Raw genomic sequence first — 26,688 nt, 5'->3', positions numbered from 1 at the left:
ATTCAGAGCCTATAGGGTTGATTCACGCAGTTATGTTAAGGACTGGCTTAGCTATGCCGAGAGACACGTTTAGCAGTCCTGGGCCCCTCTCCTGACCCATCCCCCACCACTATACTTACAACTGGACTTGCCTCCCTGCATTCCACTGAACACATTCCCTTCCCCGCTAACCTGCGACAAGGGAGGGTCCAAGTCGTGTACCTTTATTTTGGCCCTTCTATCCTTGGATTTATCTACAAAACAACCTATCACATAGTGGAATAAGAAAGCAAACTTACAATCTGATCATGAATATTGGTCGACCAACATGGGGTTTTAATGGCCAATGCGGATACTATATCTAGAGTACAGGATAGTCCATATAATGCAGATACATATATTACAATTTAACAGTGGCAAATAAGATGTAGCAAATAATTTCTGAATTTAGTCTTTTATTCCATTGCACTAGTTTGCATTCCCACAAGGTTTTAAAAACCATGGTTAATATACCACAAATTAACCATGATGTTAATATAGTAAAACTAGCAATGGTTTTTTTTTTTTTTTTTTTGGCAAAACAATTATTTTGTTACCATTGGTTTTCCTGTATTACTATGATTTAAAAGAATATTCTGGCTTCAATACAAGTTTAGCTCATTTGACAGCATTATGTTGATTGCCCCCAAAATTAATTTCGACTCGTCCCTCTTTTTCTTTAAAAAAAGCAAAAATAAAACTTACGATGGAAGTGAATGGGGCCAGTTTTTGGAGGGTTAAAAGGCAGAAATGTGAAGTTTATAATGTTATAAAAGCACTTACATTAATTCTACTGTTAAAACTTGAGTATTATTTGAGCTGTAAAGTTGTTTAAATAGTCGTTTTTACGTTCATTTTAGGGTTTTAATGTTTACGCCGTTACGTTATGGCAATGAAGTTGTATAATTGGATAGCACTACATGGAAAAGGTTAGTAAGTGATTTTACCACACTAAAATCATGTTAAAATGGATATTGTTGGCTATACTTTTGAAATAGGGAGTATTTTAACATTTACCTTAATTGGGCCCATTCCCTTCCATTGTAAGTTCCTCACTGTACCCAGATTTTTTCTTTCTTTCATTTTTTTTTTTATTTATTTTTTTTTAGAAAAAGTAGTGGCAAATCAAAATATATTTTTGTGGTAATCAGTATTATGCCACAAATGCTGTTGATTAAGCTTAACTTGTATTAAACCTGGAATATTCCTTTAACCACAAATATCATGCTTAAAATATGGTGTAATGGTAAATGTTGTGGTTATGGTTTTATTACAAATACCATAGTTGAACTATAGTTACTCAAGTAAATCCATGGCCAATTTTTGTAAGGTAGTGAAGGGGAATGCAAAACATATTGCGAGGGAAGGCAAACATATTTGAGAAAATACATATCCTCCCTGTTCTCTAAAGGGGCTCTCTAATATTTACTCAGAATTCATGAAAACATTTTTTTTAAATAAATAAAATAAATACAAAATAAATATATATATATATTAGAAAACACAAAATGTCATCCAACTGAGCAGTTATGGGTAGATGCAGTTAATCTCAAAATAGCTAAATATTAGCCAATTAATCGGCCAGGCCAATACATTGGTCTATCACTGATCATGATGTTCATGTACAGTAGACACCATCTAATCCCCAGACCTCAAAACAAATAATGCCTGAACTCAACTTTAAGTCCACAAAGTGCTGCTTTTATTGATGAAACAGGTATAATACACAAGTTACAGTTGGAGGTTAACGTAAAGGGAAATAAGGAGCCCTTCTATACCGTCACTTTTTTTTCCCAGCATTGCCTTGACAGTTGAGTATAGGCGGAGGCTAAATGCTATGACAATACTATTGCACTGCTAGAATGGATGGTACAGTAGTGCAACATCGTCAAAGCAGCTGACCTCAGCACATCAGCACGTGGACATGGGGACAGCCATCTTCTTTGGCCAATGACTATTTGCAGGCTATTCCTCATTTAAAATGTTACAGTTAGAGTTTCCGCCTTGAAACTGGCATGTCTTTAGAAGTGTATCTAGTACAACATTTTTATACTTAGCAATAAAGTGCATGCAGCACCAGCAACATTAAAATGAAAAGAATTCATCTTTGCCAATGTCTATGGGTTTCAAATATAAAAAAATCCATTTACATCTTTATTTTACAATTATAACTAATACTTTCATGAATCTGATAGAAAGCAATTTGGCAAAACAACTGACAATAATGTAAAAAAAAAAAAAAAAAGGCACAGTGTTTCAGTATTAAAGCAATAGTTTACCCCAAAACTAAACGTCTTTCATCATTAACTCACCTTCCTGTTATTCCAAAATTGAGGACATATAAAACTAGATGTTAAGTATTATGTAAGTCTCAGTCACCACTCACTATCATTGCATCTTTTTTTCCATGCAATGTAACTGAATGCTGTCATTCTGGTTTGAAACAACCCAAGGGTGAGTAAATGATGACAGAATTTTACAGGTTTTCAGGTCTGTGCATACTCACTGTATCTCTGCATGAATAATGTCAAACCATGAGTGGGGTGAAAGGTTAAGGCAATAGTGGGAGGTGGAGGTCTCTGTTCTGTCAGCCAATGCCCTTTTAATATTGCACTGCTCTTCTGATTGGCCAGTAGTACAACAGAAAAAGGGCAATGGACAAAAACATGATCAATATCAGAGTTTCTTGACTTTAGTTCTCAATGCATATTTGACAAGAAAATCTAGAAAAAGAGTTAATTTAAAGTTTGAGCATCGAATTCCAGGAAATGCTTCTGTAGAAATTTAAATCACTAAAATATAACACAAATCCAAATAATTAATGGTTTACAAGACTCCAAGTAAATGACAATCAATTAAACAAACTTAAAAATAATCATATCAATAAAAACAAAGTATTCCAATAACATTTAACACTGAAAGCTTTACATTTTTCCCCACATATTTCCTTTATGGTTTGCCTCTTTGTGGGACACTGCTTTAAAATGAAACATATTTTTAACAATATTTTGTTCTGGTTTTAACAGTACAATTTCATTATTGAAAAAGAGTACAGTGTCTTTCTGATCTAACTTTAACTTCATTAGTATCTTGGGCAGACATGTCATGAGAACATTGACATTCTTAGTTCCTCATAGTATTCCACTAATGTATTCCTGAAACGACTGGAATGCGTTTATATATATATATATATATATATATATATATATATATATAGCCTATACATATACACACACACACACACACACATACATTACAGCTGCATAAGATTAAATCGAAACAAAGGTTTTCAGAAAGTATAGTAAATAACGAGGCACTTATTTTGGTCTTCGAATATGTACAAAGTGCAGATGACAGATTTAAAACAAGATTTAGGAAATTATGTCACGTTTGAAACGTTTTAAAACAAGACATTTAAACGTGTTAATTTATACGTTCAATGAGGCGCTACCAAAGTGAGGAAACGATGTTTAACAGGTTGTCAAACAATAAAGTTAACATGAAAACTGCATTTTAAAGGCACGTGGACAATCATAAGAAACTTTCTTCGTTAAATTTACAAGAATTAATTTTAAATGCAATGTGATTCCGTTTATAACGCCGACTTTTACTTGCACGTTTTTGTTTAGTTCGGATTAAATATAAATAATCAGTGGCTCAACTAAACTTTTGCAGGAAACGAATTTAGTATTGACTCGATCACGGTAGTTTCCATAACCCTCACATTCACACTGTTTTAAAGGTAAATCCTACCTGATCACACCGTCAGCGCGTGCATTTAACTGCCTATAAAGCCGAATGTTCATCTGTTCTTAGTAAACATACATTAAGCACATAAATGTTGTACGCTATAGAAAGGATTTGTTCGCACCCAGTGTTTGGTTGCACAAGGTCCCGCTGCGCGTGAAAACCATCAGTTAATTCTGCACATGAGCTTCTGTTCGTCCTATCCACCCCAAACTCTCCTTTACGCCCTACAGCTCCCGCCATTTCCGCCCAATGATCCCAAATTCTTGGAAATTTCATGAATGGTAGTTTAGCTAACCACGGGAGGGACGCTCCGTCAAAAAAAAAAAAAAAAAACTAAGTGAGAAAAAAGAAGAGAGGGAGAGAGTGAGAGAAGAGGAAAAGTTGAGGAAAAGATGCAAAACCTGGACGCCTTCCTCTCCACTTCTGTTTTTCAAAGGATGTGTGCGTGTAGACTCTCCGTTTTCAAGAGTACAAAGTAAAAAAAGAAATAATAATCTTTAGGTTTAGAGAAATAAATGCGGAAATGTAAAGACTCGCGGCCTTCCAGCGTCAAGACTCCATCTTTGACTAGTTGACATTCAGATCAAGCAGAAGCGAATGCCTCATTTGCATGCGCCGCGCTGATTGGTCCGTTCCTGCGCTAGTCTCTGGCGTATGACGAGCCATTGGTTGAATTCTCAGCTCTTCTGCGTGCCGACTTGTCCTGTGATTGGACGCGAATCTGATGCCGCCGCTGCATACTTAAATTGAACAACAAGTACGCGACGCGCTGTGGCCCATTCACAAATTTTTCATCACCACAGTCCGCTCCTGTCCAGCGTGACACTACTACTGTACTGAAAGTTAATATTTACGTTCAGAATTACAAGCGCATGCGTTTTATATTTATATATTTATATTTCATATCAGTATCTATAAAGCCAGTAACTTCCCGTTTTCTCTTTTTATTATTATCTCTATTGACTACTAAAGTATAGAACGTTTATATGAATAATATTTGAATATTTTGTGTTGTTGTTTATATTTATATGGCTATTGAACTAAATCAAACACAAGGTTTACAACAGACAACGTCATATCACATGAATTATTCAATGAAGTATGTATTTATTATTTTACAAAATTAAAATACACTGAGAACATTTTAAAACTAGAAACTTCAAAAATGTTTAAACCCATTTAAAATATTTGGTAACATTTTACAATAAGGTTGTATTCACAATAGTTAACATGAACTAACACTTAAGAATTGTACAGCATTTCTTAATCTTGCTTAATGTTAATTTCACAATATAGGCCTACTAATATCTATCTATCTATCTATCTATCTATCTATCTATCTATCTATCTATCTATCTATCTATATATATAAAATGAACATAAGTTAATGCAATATGAACATTAACAAACAATGAAAAGTATTGTTTTGATAAATTCAAATTAACCAAGATTAATTTTGTTGTAAAAAATCCTTGCTCTTTGATACCTAATACAATTACTAATGAAAACAAATACAACCTTATTATTGAGTTTATCAAATATTTTAATACATCATTTTAATGCATTAGTTAATATATTAAGTATCATGAACTAACAATGAACAATACATTTACAGCATTTATTTGTTAATAGTGATTTATAAATATACCATTGAACATTGTTAGTTCATAGTGCATTAACTAATGTTAATGTATACAACTTTTAATGTTACAAATGTATTAGTACATGTAAATTAACAATTAATGTAAATGTACTTGTTGTATTTATTGTTAGTTCATATTAACTATTTTGTTAACTAATATTAACATATACTAATTCATTGTGAAGTATTAGCAATATTTTAAATTTTTCAGGGGAGTATCTTTCTCTTATGAGGCATCCTTAAACAGTAATGCAACATGGATCAAAGGATGAACTTTTGCCAGATTGCAGCGGTTCGGGCTATGGTGCTGGGCTGAACCAGAAGGGCTGGTCCTGGGAGGTGCCCCAGTCCTCAGTTAGCTTTGATTGACATCAGGAGGAGGGTAGTGGGCTGTGAAATGTGGCATTCTTGGCCAAGGGAGCTGAAGTAATGGTATTGTTTGGTGGGAAAGGGCCCATTTCCCCCCATCCCTCTCTCTGTCCCCCCAATCTAAAGGGATCTGATTGTTCCGTTATTCTGTAAAAAAGTGTCTGATGTGAGCAAGAGCAATGCATTCAACAGACTGCGAAGAAAAAGAGAAGAGATGTTCTTCCTCTGTCTATCTGTTGCTCAGTCTCTAGTGTCCACTCAAGAGATGCACCTTGACTGTTTTATCACACATTACAAGTTGATAGATTTCTTTTTAACAAGTACACAATTTCTTTAATAGGATTCTTTTTTTCTTTTTTTTAACATGCAAATCAAACTGGATTTTAAACAAAATACTCATTACTGTTGTCACATTAAGCTTTTTGTTAATCATTTGCATACATGCACACTTTTGACCAAAAGCCCTTTGATATGTTGTGTAGGTGGATTCCCTTTAATGGTTATACGGTTATCATGTCATGTCCTGTCCAAGGGTTGATGTGCAACTCAAAAACATGCATGTTGCTGGCTTTTAAAATACCCAACATTTAGAGAAAAATTACTTTAACAGTTTACAAACTCATTAATTAAAATAAATAAATAAATAAATAAAAAATGTTATTAATGTAATTGCCCATTTGGCATTTTAGAAAACCTGAAAAAAAAAACTTGGCAAAGATTTACCACAATGTTATTTAGAAAGACAATGCAAATGTATTTATATCTAAACAGAAAATGAAAAACAAACAAATATAATTTATTTTTGCCCTTTGGAAAGCACACAAAACTGTTCAAATAAATTATGATTGAAGAATTGTATTTGTTTTAAGAGTTATTAAATGTATATACAGTAACAAAATTGTTTGCAAGCATACAATCAAAATGTACACAACACAAAGCAGGAATGTTATTCGAAAGAAAAGAGTTGTGTAGATATTTCTAAAATACTGTAATACATTTGTTATGAAATAAAATACATTTTTATTGTATTCAATTAAAAAATACGTTTTCTATTTAAAATTGACTGAAAAATAACAACAAAATTACAACTAAATACATTTTAAAGAAATGATTTAGAAATGAATGTTATATAGAAAAAAAACACTGATTTAAATTTATTGGGTCGGATTTCATAATTGTTTTGTTTCATATTCTGCAACCAATTTTACATATGTTTGATTTTACAGTACAAAAGACACCTTACCAATTAGGCTTTTTATTATTATTATTATTATTATTATTATTATTATTATTATTATTATATAGAATAATTATTTGAAAAACTATTAGGGTAATTATAAGATAAAATGTAACAATTTTTTTTAACAAATACAGAATAAATATGAACATATTTGAACAGAAAGAATGAAATTGCACAGTAAAATAAATTACATTTACAAATCATTGACTACACTGAACATAATTAAAAAAAAACTGGTAACTACACACAAACATAATTAAATAACAGCATTTGAAAAGGATTTCTTTTAGTGAAGAAGCATTTTTACATTTCTCTCAAGTCAGATTGTAATCATCTATTTCAGATCACATTTCTCTCAACAAGGTTTTGATTTTATAAATAAATAAAATATCAAAGTATATTCATTTCCACAAGCCGGTGAGGAAAATCCATTGGGTTCTTTAAAGTTCTGATAATGTCTTTACAACTGAATATTCATACTTGAAAAAAGGAGTGAAAATGACACAAACATCTGATGTTAAATTTGGTTGGTAAATTGTCTAAATGTTGCCCTGAGATCCATTCTGAATTACAATAACATTAGGCAGAAATGTCCTTGAAAAACAAGGTAATACTGACACATTCTTGCTTTTTCAAAGAATAATTAGGGTTAGCAGAAACATCTTCCTCTTTCTTTGTACAGTTTGTAAAGACTCACTTTGCAACTTTAAAAGCATTTTGATGTAAAATCCTAAAACACAGGTTTTTCATTTTATTCGTTAAAACACATACAGATACAGATGCCTCCTGGCTCCTTCTCCAGCAATCATACCTGAACTGTGTTGCAAACAGAGAACAGCAAACCTTTGAGACCTGGGAGGTATACGGGTTTGTTTTCTTTCTTTACCCCTAATTCCCTTCCTCCAAAAATTCTTCCTCTGCCCTTTAACCTTTCCTTGCCTACCCTCTTCTTTTCCATCCCCTGCCTCTCTCTCAGTCACTCACACTTTGGTTTGTCCCCCAACAGAACCGAGAAACACAACTGTGACTGATAGTCATTGATCATTTCCCCAAGCAAAACAGCAGGTTAATGGATTATCTTTTCCTATCGCCATCACAGTGGGTGGTGATGCAAACCCCTTTGAGATTCACCACCTCCCCACCTCCAGCACTGAGCCTTTTCTACCCCCCTTTTTTTACTTAAGAAGTGTTCGCTACCCTTTCCACCCTAAATTGGGTGTACTGAGCACACGCCCGACATTCCAGCTGTGTGGGTGGCAGTTCAAAGCAGGGTGAGGAGTTTTGCAAGCTGATCGTCACAAACATCCCCGAGATCACTGAATTAAGCTGTGCATTTTCTGTCGGTGGACTGAAAATGTTGATTATGTTGATTTTTTTGCTTTCCTTGCCCCTAAACCACATTTTCAAAGGATAGTGTGACATTTCACTAATAACCAGGGAGTTGTGCTGCAACAAAAATAACTATAAACAACAGAAATCCATAATCCATAAATGGATGTTTTTAAGGGTTAGATGGAATTAATAAATAATAATTCTGTCAAAGACACCTACATTTATTTGTTCAGAGAATACATTTACTAAGAATTAATTGGCAGCACCTGTAGTAATGTTAGTTGAAATGTCCCAGTGTGACATGCTTTACTCCATCTAAAATGATTTTAAACTGTATTTTGTACGCAGCTTTAATGACCTCATTAATTGAGAGAATATTTGTAGTTTTGAAAATCAGTCTCACACCGCAGAACCACTGAAATGAACTAGTAAAGGCAAAAGCTGATTAAAAATGAGAGAAAACTTAAAATATATAGTAGTTTACATCCATCATGATGTTGATAAAAAAAAAAGTCCATGGACATTTTTATGTGGTTATGCATCAACTACCTAAATAACACTTAAGCCACCGGTCCAAGGTGCATTCTCGCCCATGTGTTTCTCAGTAGCTCTTGTAGAAAAACTCCAATCCGTGAACTGAACTTCAGAGGAATTCCTCACTTCATTTCACAGAATACATGCGGAATGTACATGGGGGTCAAAGGGCAATGGGCGAGGGGGGGCAGGCAGATCTTATTTGTACAAGCCCTGAGGGTTGGGGGGAGGAGCTCTAGACATTACCTATAATCAAAACATCCACATACTGCCTGCCTTCATCAGTCCACTACAGTAACTCTACACCTCTCTGTGAAGTATTTACATGTCTTGTATAAAGCATACCTGCACATGCACTTGCAATATTTTGAAGAGCAAACAGTTTGTCTTCATACAATGGAACATGCTTTGATAGTTTTAGCTGCTGTAATGTGCAAATAAAGTGTTATCCTAGACTGAATAAAGTCATTTGTTTATTACAAATAAAGTGCTCACTTTTAAAGAGGATTTAAAAGCAGAAATGTGAAGCTCGTATTTTTGTTTAAGCAAATATGAATTCTTACCGAACATTGTTATATTTGAGCTTCAAAGCTGTCTAAATTGTAATTTTTGTAATGGGACTACTGTCCTACGCCACTGCATGGATGTCATTTCTGTGTTTTCTTTATGTAAAGTCTTTTTTTGTATTCTTGTGTGTATCGTAAATTGCAAGGTTTACTGTATGTACATGGTCATGACAGGAATTATATATTATATTAGATGTAATTTTGCAGAGACAAGGTTAGAAAGTGATTCTGTCACACTTCAGTCTCACTGTAACATGTATAATGTTTAAGTCTTGTGACTTTACTTTCTAAACAGTGTGTATTTTAATGTTAATTGAGTTGGCCCATTTACTACTTCAGAAACCACGATTTTGTTTTTAAAGTGAGGGATGACTCAAAATTATTTCCCTTATTATTGACATTATGCCACAAGTCCCAATCGCATGCTGAACTCATAATTTGCACTAGTTAACCAGATGGAAAATCATAAATATCCTACAAGTTAGCTTGTACAAAAACATGTGACTTTAATTCCCATACAGAAAAACCAACCAACGAACACAACTTCAAATCATAAATTCCTGAATCTAACCACTAACCCCAAACCTAAACCTAACCAGGATTTTAATTTTGAAACTGTCAATATGAGGCCACAGCCTTTCTGCATTTTTCCGTACAAGCAAGTGAAAATTCTCTCATCATTTACTCACCCAGATGTGTGTGACTTACTTTCTTCTGCTGAACACAAATGAAGATTTTTAGAAGAATATTTCAGCTCTGTAGGTCCATACAATACCAGTGAATGGGTACCAAAATGTTAAAGGTCAAAATATCACATAGAGACAGTATAAAAGTAACCCATACAACTCCAGTGGTTTAATCCATGTCTCCAGAAGTGATATGATAGATATGGGTGAGAAAACAGATCAATATTTAAGTCCTTTTTTACTATAATGAATGTCAGACACATCTGGGAAGGCATGAGGGTGAGTAAATGATGAATTTTCATTTTTGGGTGAACTATCCCTTTAAGTAAACAAAAAAAGTCAGCCTGATCTCTTGAAAATTACATGACTGTGGCAACATTTTTGCTAAATGAAATTATGTGTCTAAAAATCTAGTTTAAAACACTTGTGTCAAGTTCTCAGAAATATAATCTTTGTGTCCAATTTGATTTCATATATTTTGGGGAAAAAAACTGACACTTTAAAATTGTCATATGGTGTGACCATCAAGTAAAAAGTATTATAATAATTTCTTTGCACCTTGAATACATGAGATTATAAACAACTTATTCATTCATTTCCTAAATGTTTTCAAACACATTTATCAAGGTAAAAAAAAAAATAGATTTTTTTATTTTTTATTTACCATGTTGGTTTCACCCAATAACTTTGATTTGGTGGACAAAAGCATTTTTAAATATGAATTATATTTTAGAACAATTATTTCATTGCTTTTTTTTAAATAACAATAAAACATTATTCTTGCCAATATTTCTTTTTTCAATAATTTCAGCTTTTAATGAGACTGACTTTTTTTCTCTGACATCACATGACATTTTTTACTTTAACCCCAAGAAAAAATATCAGTATGGCTTTAAACTCAGAAATTGAAATAAGCTCATCATAGAAGAGGTGTATTCAAGTAAATGGTTTGTGTGAATTGCATTTTTTTTTTTATTTGATTTTTTTTTTAATGTATTTTTTATTTAATAGATTTGGACAAAAATGAGCATCATTTCATTGACCCTTATGACACATGGCCATAATATGCACATGTTACCCTCTGTTATTGTATTTTATGATGAATTTTGTGAAAATAATCCACATTATGATCATGAAAAAGGTTTTTTTCTAGATCGCTCGCTCACAGTCACATACACACATTTTTCTACTCCAAAAACTGAACTAGTATAAAGGAAGTTTGGGCTGTTTCTATGAAGGATGCTTAAACAGTGGTGTAAGAAAACTAGATGTTATATACGATAAAGGGGTCTGAGTTTGGTTCTTTTAAAGATGATCCAAGTGTGAAAACAAAAGTCCTTGAACTGTTATCTTGGCCATTTTTGAAAGTGTGCGAAACTTTTGAAAACTTGCATTACCTTCAGCGGCATAACTTTCATGTGAACACTAGGAAGGACAAGTCAGCCCATCGCTAAACTCCGACATACCTGTTTGTCGTGTTTTTTAAAAAAAAACCTGGAGTCTTTTCTCAGTGGAGAGAGAACTCGTGTGCGCATGGTTGCCAGATTGCGGGACTAAAGTGTCACCCTGGCAGAATATTTCCAAACTGTTTCCAAACGTGTCAAGATCTAATTGGGGGATTTCACCTATTGAAATCTGGCAACCACACACATGTCGAAATCTAATTCTGACTGGCTTATCGCCCTTACTTAAAGTCTTTTATTTATCAAATGTAGAAAATTGAATATTTTACTTCCATGATTAGTTCCAAGTAATGCAATTAGCACAATTGATGGAAAGGGGGGGATGGTGGTTTTAGAAGGGGGATGCTTTTTGGTATTTCTCGCAACAAGGGGGATGGCATCCCCTCGCATTCCCCCTCAGCTCGAGCCCTGCTTACGATTTTGCCAGCTTGTAAACTGAAACAAATTATATGAGTTCATCATAAGACTAAGTTTTCTGGAACATTCCTTTAACTAATGTCAATTAGTAAAATTAGTGTACCTACCCTTACAATAATCGAGAGTTCATGGCAAATTTGCTGCAAACTTGCCACAGAATGATCACTGATAATTTTCACATTCAAATGAGCTTTGTGGCAAACTAGAGCAAATTGTCCACTGTTGCCAAAGGTTTGCCGGAGGTTCGCCACTACCGGCGAAGAGCTGCAAACTCAAAAGATAATTTGCATGTGACAACAACAAGCGACAAATTTGCGGCTAGTTTAGGTTTTATGTTAGGGTAGTGGTCTTGTGACGTAGGGGCATTTTTACATTATTAAATCCGAGCACTGGTTTTGTGGTATACAATGGTTTTCTCAATCTAAAACATCCTATCCCCCCACAGAAATTAGTATGATATCAAAATATGGTTTTAAAAAAATTATTCACACTTAGTTTAATCCCTCACTGAGCAATGGCTAGCTCTTTATTTCCTTCGGTTTAGTTGAGTACTTTTTTCTTAAATGACAACTGAAGCATATCCATTTCCAAGTTAATTACAACATATCAGAATCAACACTGTAATATTCTGTCTATTGAGATGTTTGGTCAGCCATTATTTTCCCTGTTGAAACATGAATGTATTATGATCTTCAGTAGGAAAATGGGTTCTCGGCCTTCACAATTTAGAAACTTTAATTGGGGATTCAATGTTTAATTAACAAGGAAACGTTTCCAGGTTAAGATACTGCTTCCAGATTAAGATTAACGGTCACTTATGTTTTCTCACACAACTATCTTGCATGGTAAAACAGTTGATTCGTGTGAGTACTCAGTAACCCCTCTCTGTGCTCTTGTTGTGTTAAGACTGGCTGACACAGCACACATCACATGCACGAGAGGCCATTTTCCCTCAGCACATCTTCTCTCTTTGCACGAGAAGTGACGTCACAACACTGCGTCACGCGACACTAAATTGGACAATTAATAATGAAGAATTATTCAGCCAGAAATCTATGATTAAGAACGACATTTTGAATCAACTTTACCTAAATAGCACTGTTATTCGCTGTTATTATTAATAAATTATTCAACTGTACAGCTAGTAATCTATTTTCACAAGGCAGTCTTTTCCACATTTACTTTCGGTTCTAGCAATACTAGTTTATAATTGTATTGTTTATCTATTTATTTATTTTGGTAAAGAGGAATACTATTAAAAAAAAGCACACGGAATGTTGCAGTATCACAAAATATATGACCACAGCGGCAGCTAGCGACAGGATGTGGTTGCACTGCCATCTTGTGTTTAGTTTTAAATTGCAACGTGATTGTGACGACAACGCCATTAAAGGTCAGCTAGGTGATTTATATTAACCCTTGTGCGACCTTCGGGATATTTTTGTCTTTTTCATTTTTGTTTTTTCAATCATTTTAGCTGTGTTAATGCCAACGGCATACATTTTGCCAAAGGTGTGTAGTTTTGGGGGGAATTTTGATACTTCAACCTCAGTTCCTAAAATACATCTATAATACACTGTGTACACAAAATAGTTACACTCAGGACCTTCAGGACAAAAATGTCCCCATTGAAACCCATTAAAACTGCAATATTTGATCCCAATGCAATTAAAGCATAAAATCATGAATTCTATGATATTATGCTTTCAATCCAGAGCCCTGGCTTCAAAATTTTAATTTTTATATTTTCCACCAGATGGTGCCATTTTTCTCATGTTTAGCCTATGGAGCAAATACATGCTTTTTTCCTATTTTCTGTTTGCTGTATTACAGAGCACTGTAGGCCTATTGAATAAATGATGCAGCTAAAATTGTGGTGGTGTGTTGGTATGGATGTCAGAGCGTATTTTCTATGTGTGTATTGAGAAATTTGTGTGTGTGTGTGTGTGTGTAAAAAACAACAGTGGCATTATATAAACAAACTGTAATTTAAAGGGTTAAAATCCTGAAAATGATTGAAGATTTGGTAGTTATGATCAGGACTGATGTTGGTTAAAAAAAATTAACTCACTGAAAGTGGAAAATAATATTAATATACAGGTGCATCTCAATAAATTAGAATGTCGTGGAAAAGTTCATTTATTTCAGTAATTCAACTCAAATTGTGAAACTCGTGTATTAAATAAATTCAATGCACACAGACTGAAGTAGTTTAAGTCTTTGGTTCTTTTAATTGTGATGATTTTGGCTCACATTTAACAAAAACCCACCAATTCACTATCTCAAAAAATTAGAATATGGTGACATGCCAATCAGCTAATCAACTCAAAACACCTGCAAAGATTTCTTGAGCCTTCAAAATGGTCTCTCAGTTTGGTTCACTAGGCTACACAATCATGGGGAAGACTGCTGATCTGACAGCTGTCCAGAAGACAATCATTGACACCCTTCACAAGGAGGGTAAGCCACAAACATTCATTGCCAAAGAAGCTGGCTGTTCACAGAGTGCTGTATCCAAGCATGTTAACAGAAAGTTGAGTGGAAGGAAAAAGTGTGGAAGAAAAAGATGCACAACCAACCGAGAGAACCGCAGCCTTATGAGGATTGTCAAGCAAAATCGATCAAGAATTTGGGTGAACTTCACAAGGAATGGACTGAGGCTGGGGTCAAGGCATCAAGAGCCACCACACACAGACGTGTCAAGGAATTTGGCTACAGTTGTCGTATTCCTCTGGTTAAGCCACTCCTGAACCACAGACAACGTCAGAGGCATCTTACCTGGGCTAAGGAGAAGAAGAACTGGACTGTTGCCCAGTGTTCCAAAGTCCTCTTTTCAGATGAGAGCAAGTTTTGTATTTCATTTGGAAACCAAGGTCCTAGAGTCTGGAGGTAGGGTGGAGAAGCTCATAGCCCAAGTTGCTTGAAGTCCAGTGTTAAGTTTCCACAGTCTGTGATGATTTGGGGTGCAATGTCATCTGCTGGTGTTGGTCCATTGTGTTTTTTGAAAACCAAAGTCACTGCACCCGTTTACCAAGAAATTTTGGAGCACTTCAGGCTTCCTTCTGCTGACCAGCTTTTTAAAGATGCTGATTTCATTTTCCAGCAGGATTTGGCACCTGCCCACACTGCCAAAAGCACCAAAAGTTGGTTAAATGACCATGGTGTTGGTGTGCTTGACTGGCCAGCAAACTCACCAGACCTGAACCCCATAGAGAATCTATGGGGTATTGTCAAGAGGAAAATGAGAAACAAGAGACCAAAAAATGCAGATGAACTGAAGGCCACTGTCAAAGAAACCTGGGCTTCCATACCACCTCAGCAGTGCCACAAACTGATCACCTCCATGCCACGCCGAATTGAGGCAGTAATTAAAGCAAAAGGAGCCCCTACCAAGTATTGAGTACATATACAGTAAATGAACATACTTTCCAGAAGGCCAACAATTCACTAAAAATGTTTTTTTTATTGGTCTTATGATGTATTCTAATTTTTTGAGATAGTGAATTGGTGGGTTTTTGTTAAATGTGAGCCAAAATCATCACAATTAAAAGAACCAAAGACTTAAACTACTTCAGTCTGTGTGCATTGAATTTATTTAATACACGAGTTTCACAATTTGAGTTGAATTACTGAAATAAATGAACTTTTCCACGACATTCTAATTTATTGAGATGCACCTGTATAATATGGCAGTTTTTTGATGTGGACATTTTTGTCCTCGAAGGTCCTCTGAGTAACTTTTTTTTTTTTATTGACGCACAAGGGTTAAAAACACTTACATTACCTATATTTAATTTCCTATAAAAACCCCAGACTAACTATAAATATATACATCATACAATACTTCTGTTGGGATACTATGGCAGATGATTGATATCAGATGGTAATATGGTAGTTTAATATGTTTTTGAATGACACCATATTCATGCATGCGACTTACTGCAATTTCAAAGTGCAAAAGCATGTAATAGTGAATATTTAATGAAATGTACTCATGCATAATCCAGGATCAATACAAGTTAAGCTCAACTGACAGCATTTGTGGTATAATGTTGATTTAAAAAAAACAAACAAAAATAAAAAAACACACAAATCTGGTTTACAGTGAGACACTTACAGTGGAAGTGAATGGAGGCCAATTTTTGGAGGGTTTAAAGACAGAAATGTGATGCGTATAATTTGATAAAAACACTTACCCTTTTCTGTTAAAACTCTATTAGCTGTAAAGTTGTTTTTACGGTCGTTTGAGGGTTTACAGTGTTGCATCATGGCTATGAAGTTGTAAAATCATTAACTTTATAACTTTTTTTTTTTTTTTATAACTCATTTCTTGAACACTTTTCATATTTGTACATTTTAGCCAGAAAAATTGACATTTAAATATAGGTTAACCCTATTGTGTGCATTTATTTACTCAACACTATTTATTCAATTTGTGAGATGTTTTTAGTTAATATTTCCGATCCATAATGCTATAAATTATAAAGTATAAATTACAAATTATTAACATATTTAATGAGCTTAATGCTTAAAACGGAGCAGGCCAACTTTTTGGTGAATCGTCTAGATCAGCATTAAAGAGATTTTCTCATCATTTACTCACCCTCCTGCCATTCCAGATGTGTATGCCTTCCTTTCTTCAGCAGAACACAAACAAATATTTCTAGAAGAATATTTCAGCTATGTAGGTCCATACAATGCAAGTGAATTGTGATCAGACCTTTGAAGCTCCAAAAAGCACATAAAGGCAGCATAAAAGTAATCCATACGACTCCAGTGGTTAAACCATGTCTTCAGAAGTGTAGCAATCACTTTGGGTGAGAAATTGATCAATATTTAAATCCCTTTTTACTATAAATCTCCATCTTCACTTTCTTTTTGCCAATTCACATTCATTCAATATCGCCACCTACTTGTCAGGGAAGAGAATTTATAGTAAAAAAGGACTTAAATATTGATCTGTTTCTCATCCACTCTTATCATTTGCTTCAGGCAGATGGGTGGCATTTTCAGAGAGCTGTTTTGAAAACACGTTTATTTTTGCAATTCCGTTTGGTGGCGCAGAAATTAAATGCTTCGGCTTTAAAACAATTCCTTACCCAAAGTATGAGCAATAGTAATACCAAAGTTCCTTTCAAAGCTAAACTGTCTCTGGATATACTGATGCTTGCCTTAGCAAACACCACTATTTAAAGGAGAAGTTCTGAGACTGAGAGAAATGAGAACACTTGAAGATACAGTTAGAGTCATGTTTATTTACAGCAGAATCCTGACTAAAGGAGAATAAAGGGAAGGTTAGGAGAGCTGAAATATTTTCAATACAGCTCATTTGGATCCACGTTTCACTACACTTTAATTTATTTATTCAAGTTTTTATACAGAATCCTTTTGGCTGTTAATGTTGAGAGCCCAACAGAGCTTATCGCCCTCTGCAGGTAGGGAGGACGATGGAGAGAGAAAAAAACAAATAGAAGTACAAAATGAAAATCCACAGCATTAAGGGAAAAGTGGGGAAAAAAATGACAGAATGGGATGAGAAAAAAAAAGGCAATCTTCCATAAAAACAACAAACATTTGTTTATTTTCAATGCAATCACTATGATCGTCATTTATATTGTTCTCTTTTTTTTTTCCTTGTAATGTCTATAAGGGTGGCAGAGGGACAGGGTGTAGGTTTGTTGCCAAGATGTCCATGATGCAGGTTAACTGTATCCCACTGCCAACAGGCAAACGTTTATACTGAATATTCAGGCAACATGTTGCCAGTGTTTGTCTAAAAGCGGTCCAGTCTCCTTGCCCCTCTGCCTCTCTCTCCCGTTATATTAATTCTCTTGTGCGACTCTTCGTTCACAACACTGCGTCTGTGTCTCAGAGTTTTAGAGTGTCGCACAATCGCGGTTGCCCTGGAAACGCAGCTTTGAAGAATGACAGGCTGTACAATTGACATGCAAGGCCAGACGACTAACAGATTAAAAACCAGGTAACAGGTAAAAAAAAGAAAAGAAGCAAACCTCTACAGACTGAGCCAGCAAAATGCATTATTTTCTACAACACTGTGCCACCCCCCCCAAAAAAAAATTACACTTCTGTCATCATTTACTGGATGATTCTCACAAAACCAGTCAAGACATATTTAACCCCAAATCATAAAAAAAAAATATTGAAATTATACTTTGCATAAAGAAAATAAGGATCATTAAGATTTTTTGCACTGTGACATTATTTTCAGGACACATGAGCACATTTTACCCCCAAATTTTTTTAACACCGCAATGCGTTTGGATAATTACTTTTACTATTCCCAACGGTAATGATTAATCTCATTACTGTAACAGACATTTTTTATTGTATTTCAGTAAAAAAGATGATTTTTAAAAAGTGAAAATCAGTGAAAATGAAAGGCATTACAAGGGAGTACTACTATGATATATAAACACAGTTTTTCATGTTGCGGTAACGGGAATATCATAAATGACCATCTTTTTGGGGCTAAAATGAGCGCAATCATCATGGAAATAATGTCATACATCACAAAAAAAAAATCTTAAAGGCCCTAAAAACAGGCTTCATTTTCTATCTGCAAAATATATTTTCTTATTTGTTTCTTTTGATATTAGAGTAAAATAAGACAGGCCATTTTTCTTCTGCTGAACACAAAAAGAGAACATTAGTCTCAAGTCACATATGAAAAAAAATTGCAATAAAAGCGAAAGTGACCATGACAAACATTCAGTCAAACATCTCCTTTTGTGTTCCACAGAAGAAAGAAATTCATATGGGTTTGGAACAACATGATGTGGAGTATATGATTTTCATTTTGGATGAACTGTCCTGTTAACAGCCCATCAAGACCCCATTCATACATCTACACAACCACAATCAAACACACACAAACACTTCTCTTATATGGTCAAGCTGTACACACATTTTGAACCACTGAGCCCTCCCACTGTGTCTTATGGAAAAGGATGTGTACATTAGGCAAAAAAGTGACCTAAGTGGACTGAAAGAACCAAACAAAAACATTTCCCATCATGTGCCTGTCATTTCATTTGGCTAAGACTCCATCGAGATCTAAAAGCAATGAAAAATGACATAGTTCCTCTTTAAACACACATTGCTGCCCTCATTCACACACTCACGCACACTTGCACCTCAACATGATAAACCTAATACATGTATACACATATATACATAGAGCTGTAGGCCCCCACAATTTATAATGCATAATTTCTGTAAATGCCAAGAATAAAATCTTTCTAAATAAAATACATATATCTGCAAAGGAGGTGGGGAGGTTGTTGGGGGGGAGGGACAGGGATGGATGCGGGGTGGGGGATTTATCAGAAGGGGAAAGAGAAAGGGAGAAAGAAGTAAAGGGGAAAATATATCGCTGTCCTCTACTGTGTGCTGGTCCCTTATAGGGTAATCGTCATCCCACAGTTGTGGCGGAATCGACGTTCCTCGTCCACGGTTCGTTTAGACAAGTAAAAAACAAAAAACATCTCAGTCTGTAAATCCATAATGGTGCCGAACGGTAAAAATGGAAACACATTTGGAGCTCAAAGAGGCTCCGGTCACATCCAAAAACAACCGATCCGGTAAAGTGTGGTTAAGTTCTGTAGGATGGAAGCGGTGATGGGCAAAGAAGGAAAAGAGAGAGTTTAAAGGGATAGTTCACTCATAAATTAACATTCTGCCATCATTTACTCAACCTCACGTTGTTCCAAACCTAATACGGGTTGACAGAAGACAGAATAAAATTTTTTGGGTGAAATGTTCCTTTAAGAAAGATGTAGTGACGAGCTTGAAGATAGAATGGAGCTGAGAAAGAAAAGAGGTAGAGGAAAAAGACAGGATTTGAATTGCCAGTTGTGGATCAGGACACAGGATTTATAGAACGTAAGGAATGAGGAATATAGAGACGTTTGGAGCGCTTCAATCCTTCTGGCAGTGAAGTCCGCATACGGCTGTTCATCCGCTGGCTGGCTGATGACAACAGGAATGAGGGATGACGAGTTTAGTTCCTCTCTTCCGAACTCTCTCTCTGGTAGGTGGTTAGGGCGCGGAATCTGTGCTGGTTGGAGCAGCATCATACCTCCAGGAAACGTGAGCTGCTGGCCTTGGCGTGGAAGGGCTCGGACCACATGCGCCGTAGGTCCCCCTGTGGAGACAAAGAGAGAGACAGGATTAACACCACTTCACAACAGGAGCGATGTGACAGGGTGACACACTGCAGAAAAAAATTGCAGACAGAATCTGGTTTCAGAAATATACATTAGGGCTGCAACTAATGATTATTTTGATAATTGATTAATCTAATGATTATTAGAATGATGGTTACACTTCTGTGAGTGCAGTAAAGACAAAATATACTTATATTCAAGATCTAATCTCTAAAAGCAAGTGTAAATATCTTATATGCTGCTTCTCAGGTGAATGCATCTTTTTTTAAAGGATTTTTAGGTTTTTAAAATATTTGTATTTTTTATATTATATTCAACATTCTCAGATAAAATCTTTTTCTTCTGCAGTAAAGCTGCTAAAGTAAATGTACACTGTTTTAAAGGAGTTTTAGATATTTATATTGGAAAACAAGCCAAAACAAAAACAAATCAGAAATGTATTTTGTTGCAGTGTATAATGGGGCAAAGACTACACTCTCTCACCTATCTGTTCACTTCAATCCATCTTTAACTCACAAAAAAACAAACTCTCTCTTATTAATAAAGCTGCGTATTGCCAATTTTCTTCATGATAATAAACACACAGTGACATATATATTATGATTCAATAAGTCACGAGCCATCACGTTATAATCTAGCTGCATTAAGCGTGCACGCTTGAGGGATGAGCGTCCCCGCGACAGTGTGCCTCAGCCGGGTTCAGTTTCAGTCTGTCCCCATTAGATTGGGACACTTTGCGCAACTCATAGAAGAGGCGCTGACTGCACAGAAATGCCAGTTTCGGAGTTTGTAGTTACTTACATGACCTGCATATTATTTGAACTTTATTAAAGCTATAACGCATTAAATATAACTGCACTTAAGATTTAACACTGTGGTGTTTCCTTTAAAGATGCTCGACACGCAAGTTTTGCTTCAGCGGGGCGGCAGCTCCACTTATTCCACAACGAGAGTGCTTTTGTATTTATTTATTTTGCATTTTTGTACAATTCCTTCATACTTTGCGATCTACATCACCTGAAGCTGTTTGGAAAGTTCAGAGTGCATCTGGACTGTGAGCTGTTTTCTTCCTCTCCTCAGTAAGGTGAAAGCTGCAGTGCTGCTCACGCGTGCCATCATTAGAGTTTCATATGATCTCATGTTACGTTAAATGAGATCAAACAACTATTCGACAATGGAAATTTTTGCAGACAATTTTTGTCATCGACGACATCAGTAACGTCGACTAATCCTTTCAGCCCTACTATACACTGAGTGTAACGTTTTCGTGAGTCTCTAAAAAGTTTGCAAACCTGAACAAAACCTAACCCTAACTAACCCCTGGCCTGTGTCACAAAATCTGTTTCAGTGGCAAGTTTGAGTTTAGTTTGAGGAAACTCAACTGGTCTCGAGTAGGCAGGGGTTTATCGCCATAGCAACTTAAGGCTGATTTATACTTCTCCGTTGAACCTATGGCGTAGGCCCCTCGTAGTGGCCAACGCGTTGGTTTGCATTTATAGTTCTGCGATTACACAGCCAAAATCCTAATTATTGGAGCTGTCAGAATTAACGTGTTAATGCATGTGATTAAAAAAAGCATTTATTTTTCTTAATTGTGATTAACACATTTACCACTAATACAACAAACACATGTTGGGAAGGGTGGAACCTTTGTAATGTGTCCTCCCGGACAATGTTATTACATTGACGCACACATCACAACACACCACAGCCCTTCTACCAAGGGAAGCTTACAAGCTTAGCATAAAATAGCATAACGCAAAGGTGGGCTAGGCCTACCCAAGATTTTGTTTTATTATTATGCATTCGGTCTCGGACATTTGGCTCATTGATTGCTTCCACCTGAGAGAGCCCCTCCCTGGTTTTGTATTGAACAGGAAGTTCTTGCCCCTATTTCACCATTGCAAAGCCTTTCTATCAAACTAACCGGAGAAGTTAAGTTACACCCCGTTATCTCGCATTTCCACTTGGTATGGATAAAAGTGTCCAGAGTGTTTAATCCGACATTTATTTAAATGTTGCCTCGAGCATATGGCTGAACCCAAAATGATGTATTAATAAGTCCCCTTTCTGCTGGTCAGAGTGGATTGTGAGGGAGGTTAATACGCTCGGTGACCTATATGAGAGTGGAGTGTTGAGATGGTTCAGCATTTTGGGATTTCCAGATCTCAGTTTTTTAGGTATTTACAGCTGCGCCATCTGCTCTGAACTATTTTTGGGAGTAGCATACACCCCCCTAAAGCGGCAGATACTCTGGGAGAGGTGATTACTGCTTTTGGAAAAGGTCATGAGGCATCAGTGTATTACTCCCTGCTAATTCAGAGTCTGGGGGATGGAGCTTTATCTTCCATCAACAGATTATGGGAGAAAGATTTAAACTTGGTATTGGAGGAGGGAGTGTGGGCTAGGATTCTAAAAAACATCAAGTCGGCATCTAAAGATGCAAGGGTGCGTCTTATGCAATTCAAGATTTTACATCGATTCTACTGGACCCCCTCTAGATTGTATAGGCTTGGTCTTAAAGACACACCCACCTGCTGGCGATGCCAATCAGAAGATGGAGACACAACCCATGTTTTTGGTGGTGTGTTAAGATCCAAGAATTTTGGCTGAAGGTTCAGAGTTTTGTGTGTGACGTATTGCGAACTCATATTTCATTTTGCTCCAGACAATGTATTTTAGGCGATGGGGCGGTCATTGATGTAGGGGATAAATGCATGAAGAATTGGGTCCTGGCTGGTATTTAGATAGGCAGACAGGTCATCCTTAGGGGATGGAAGTCGGCTGAAGTACCCTCGTTTCGTGAGTGGTATGCGGAGATGGGCAGGGTGGTGCATTTGAGGAGTTGGCAGATAGAATGCTGGCAACATAGATTTGTTCATCAGGAAATGGGGCAGCTATTTAGACTTTTTGGAAGACTCTCGGGGAGGGGCAGTGGAGGGAGACTTGTTGTTTTGTATGTGTGTTGCTGCAACCTTTTTGTTTTTGAATGTATACTTTGTTTTTTATGGTTCTAAATATTTTCTACTGTTTTGGCATTTGACCACTGGGGTGCCTGTTTGTGTCAAGTGGGGAGTTAATGTTCAGGGGGAAAGGTTGTAAATGTATATAATTTGAATTTTTTATCTGTTTTTTTATTTTTTATTATTTATTTGTTATATGGAATCAATAAAAATTGTTAACAAAAATAAAAAAATAATTCTGTTAAATCGCAGGGCAGGTAATATTATGATTTTGTAATATCAAGGACCACAATAGAAATAGGTTAATGACTTCATTCTAAAAATAAAAAAATAAAGAGCTGTGATATATTTAGCCTTCTATTGTCATATTAACAAAAACTTAATTTTTCACATAGGCTGTGATGGGGTCCATTTTGTGTTTAGCCATCTTATTTTTTTATGAATTGTTATATTTTATCTTCCTTGGAATTTATTAGTTTGCAGCATTTACTATATAATAACTAAAAATCTCATTTGCTGTCTACCATCTCTGATCATGAGTTTGTTTGACGAATAAAAAATACTGTATAAAATAACTAGGAGACAATGTTCATGTTCTCATTCTAACATGCCTTCATGTGAACCGACTGGTGTGTGATAAGAACAGGCTTTCACAATAATAACACAATGTCCCAGTGTCCTTCACTCTTGCATATTTATTGGCTTTATTAGCCAAGTATTAAACTATACATATGTCAGACCTAAAGAATGTATTACCAACATATTTTGATACATTCAGTCATGCACTGATTATTACAGTAAATGTCAGTTGGTCTGCTGCTGGTTCAGCTGCATTACAGGAAGAGATCAGTGTGACATTTTGCTCAGGACACTTCAAGGTTCGACAGACTGTCTTTGTTTTTCAGTGGCATTGGCATATTTAGAAGTAGAGATGTGCAAGACTACATTTTCAAAATTGACTTCAACCGCAACAGTAAAAACACGTGGCTTTAAATTGTATTGTTTGTAGAGATCAGTGTGCAATGTTTTAATCTTCTATTGGTCACACGTCTACTCCACTAAATTTGCTGGTCAGAGTTTACCAAGCTTGAACTTTGGTATGCAGCGGAATGCAAAATTTCTTCGCATGAGCTTACATTTTTGGTCTCCCGCATTTGGATGCATTGAAATGGGAGTGAATGGAGTTTGACATGTTTACCATTTACTATTTTTACTTTGCTAACTTAAATTAAGTGCTCATGGCGGGATGCTCAAAAAACAAAGCGAGGTGCAAGGTAATGGCCAAAGATGTCTGTATACATGTGCATGACTGTAGCAGCATTGCTTTAAAGGGAATGAATTTAAAGACACAACTTTTCCAAGACTTTTCTTTAATGTGCAAACTGTTTAACAGCTAAAGCACAGCACGTTAATTAAACCTATAAATCTGTGCATATCATATTTGATACAAGATTTTCTAAAGGCTCTACATTAACATGATGGAATATTTTCTACAGATTTGATGCTTCCGGGTTTTGACTGAGAAGCAGATATGTCATTAAAACTAAAAATGTAAATAAAATAATTAAACAATTATTAAATACAATTATTTGCATAAGGTGACATTTAGTCCAAAAGTGCCCACAATTGATTTTAGATGGCCAGATGTATATTTGAAATTTTTTAGAATAAATTTAATATTAAGAATATATTTATTGGAAAGACATTATTTTATATAGGCTACTGTATACTATGCTTGATATGATTTCTATGCTTGACAATTCCCCCACATGGGAAAAAAAAAATTGCTTATATTTTCGCTTATTTTGGGTGAGGCAATTCCCTTGTTTTGAGCTCGTTTTTCCAGACCAGGTCACTTGTTTCTTATGAGTTCTGAAAACAATGCAGTTGGTACATCACTCGTCCTTTGAGTATTTTCATTTGAAAAAGAACCAATATAAACGGAAAGGAGGTTGCGGAACGCCACAACAAGAACAAAATGATAACATTTCACCTCAAAACGAACTAAAATGAAAAACATTTAGTACTGAGTATCATAAAGCAGTCTTAGACTACGTCCACATTAATCCGGATACATCTGAAAATGGCATTTTCGTTTTCAAAACACTCTCCGCCCACACTGCCATTTTCCACAAGTTGCTCATCCAGACTAAAATGTATGAAATGCTTAAATCCCCTTACTGCGCTTGTGAAAATCAGCATTCCATGTACAGGATGAAATGCAATTGTCCTTGTGTTTCGTGGCCGGACAGCAATTCCTAGTAAATTTTGCGTCACCTTTGAAAACATTGTGAATGTTGCACAAAGTAACAGTTATCTTTAACAATGCTATCAAAGTGAATCACAGGCACAGTAAGGCCACAATGTGGGCCGCCATCTTGATTGTTTTGGGTTGAATGGATCAACCGTGCGTCACATGACAACAAATACATCATAGTTTTCAGATATCTCCATTTTCCCAGTCCCCGCAACAACGCGAAGACAGCGTTTTCAAATGTATCCACTTGGGAGAGTGTTTTCGAAAAGCTTTGTTTTGCTGTCAAAAAAGCCATCTCAGTGTGGATGGAAGGCCAAAACGTAGAGAAAAAGATGCGTTTTCAAACCAAAAACTCTATTAGTGTGGAAGTGGCCTTAGTGCAAATACATTGAATGGGTCCGTACAGGCTCACGGTCAATAGTGTACCCTTTGTAAGGACAGAATGCAACACTACGTTTAAGACATAATAGTGCACAGAAAAACCAAGCATACCCAAGACTTCATGCGACTATCATGACACATTCATATTTAGAAAAGCTAAAAAAAACAAAAAAAAAACAAGGATGCATCAATCAATATTGTTCTTCTACACATGTATAAATTACAAGTGTAACATTGTTATACACTTTACATACTACTCTGTAATTAGTCCTTTTTTCAGACATGAAGTTCACACCTTTTCCTTTATACACACACAAACTTTTACTTTGTCATCTTCAGTTGAGTACTTTTACTTTGTCACACTTCCTCTATTGCATTTGTACAACCAACACCATCACTATTCAAAGTCACAAATCCTTAAACAACACAAGTGTTCAACATAAGCACAAACCTGTGTGACTTTCCTTCCATAATTAGCCAGCTTTACAGGCATGAAGGTCACACCCATTCACTCAAAAGTGCGGACACACACACACACACACACACACACACACACACACACACACACACACACACACACACACACACACACACACACACACAATTCAACCCTCATGCAACCCATCCCTTTACCAGCAACAAAAGACCTTATTTATCTTTGGACAATACACACGGTCCTTTAAAAAAAAACCGCTACGCTTATCACAATACAAGTCAAAACAGCACAAATAATTAAAATGCACATACAAACACACATTCACAGAGCTTACAAACAGACAGAACAGAAATTTTAGTGACTGTTGTATTGAATTTGCTCTAATCTTAATTTGCTTAGCCCATTTCTATTTTTATGCACACATACCTGCTTTCTATTTACCCAAGAA

General features: G+C 35.7%; 1 protein-coding gene across 1 annotated transcript in view; it reads right to left on the bottom strand.

Annotated features, from left to right (window-relative positions):
• Positions 1–17,570: 17,570 nt before the first annotated feature.
• Positions 17,571–26,688, bottom strand: part of LOC127434017 (signal peptide peptidase-like 3) — a 46,273-nt gene continuing 37,155 nt past the window's right edge. Inside the window, exon 10 of the mRNA XM_051686437.1 lies at positions 17,571–20,181. Coding sequence (XP_051542397.1) covers positions 20,110–20,181 — 72 coding nt within the window. The 3' untranslated portion in view covers positions 17,571–20,109. The remainder of the gene's footprint in view (positions 20,182–26,688) is intronic.

Source organism: Myxocyprinus asiaticus, chromosome 43 (assembly GCF_019703515.2).
Source record: "Myxocyprinus asiaticus isolate MX2 ecotype Aquarium Trade chromosome 43, UBuf_Myxa_2, whole genome shotgun sequence".
Classification (NCBI taxonomy): Eukaryota; Metazoa; Chordata; class Actinopteri; order Cypriniformes; family Catostomidae; genus Myxocyprinus; species Myxocyprinus asiaticus.
Note: the sequence above shows the minus strand (reverse complement) of the source record. Positions and strands in the feature narration are given on the sequence as shown.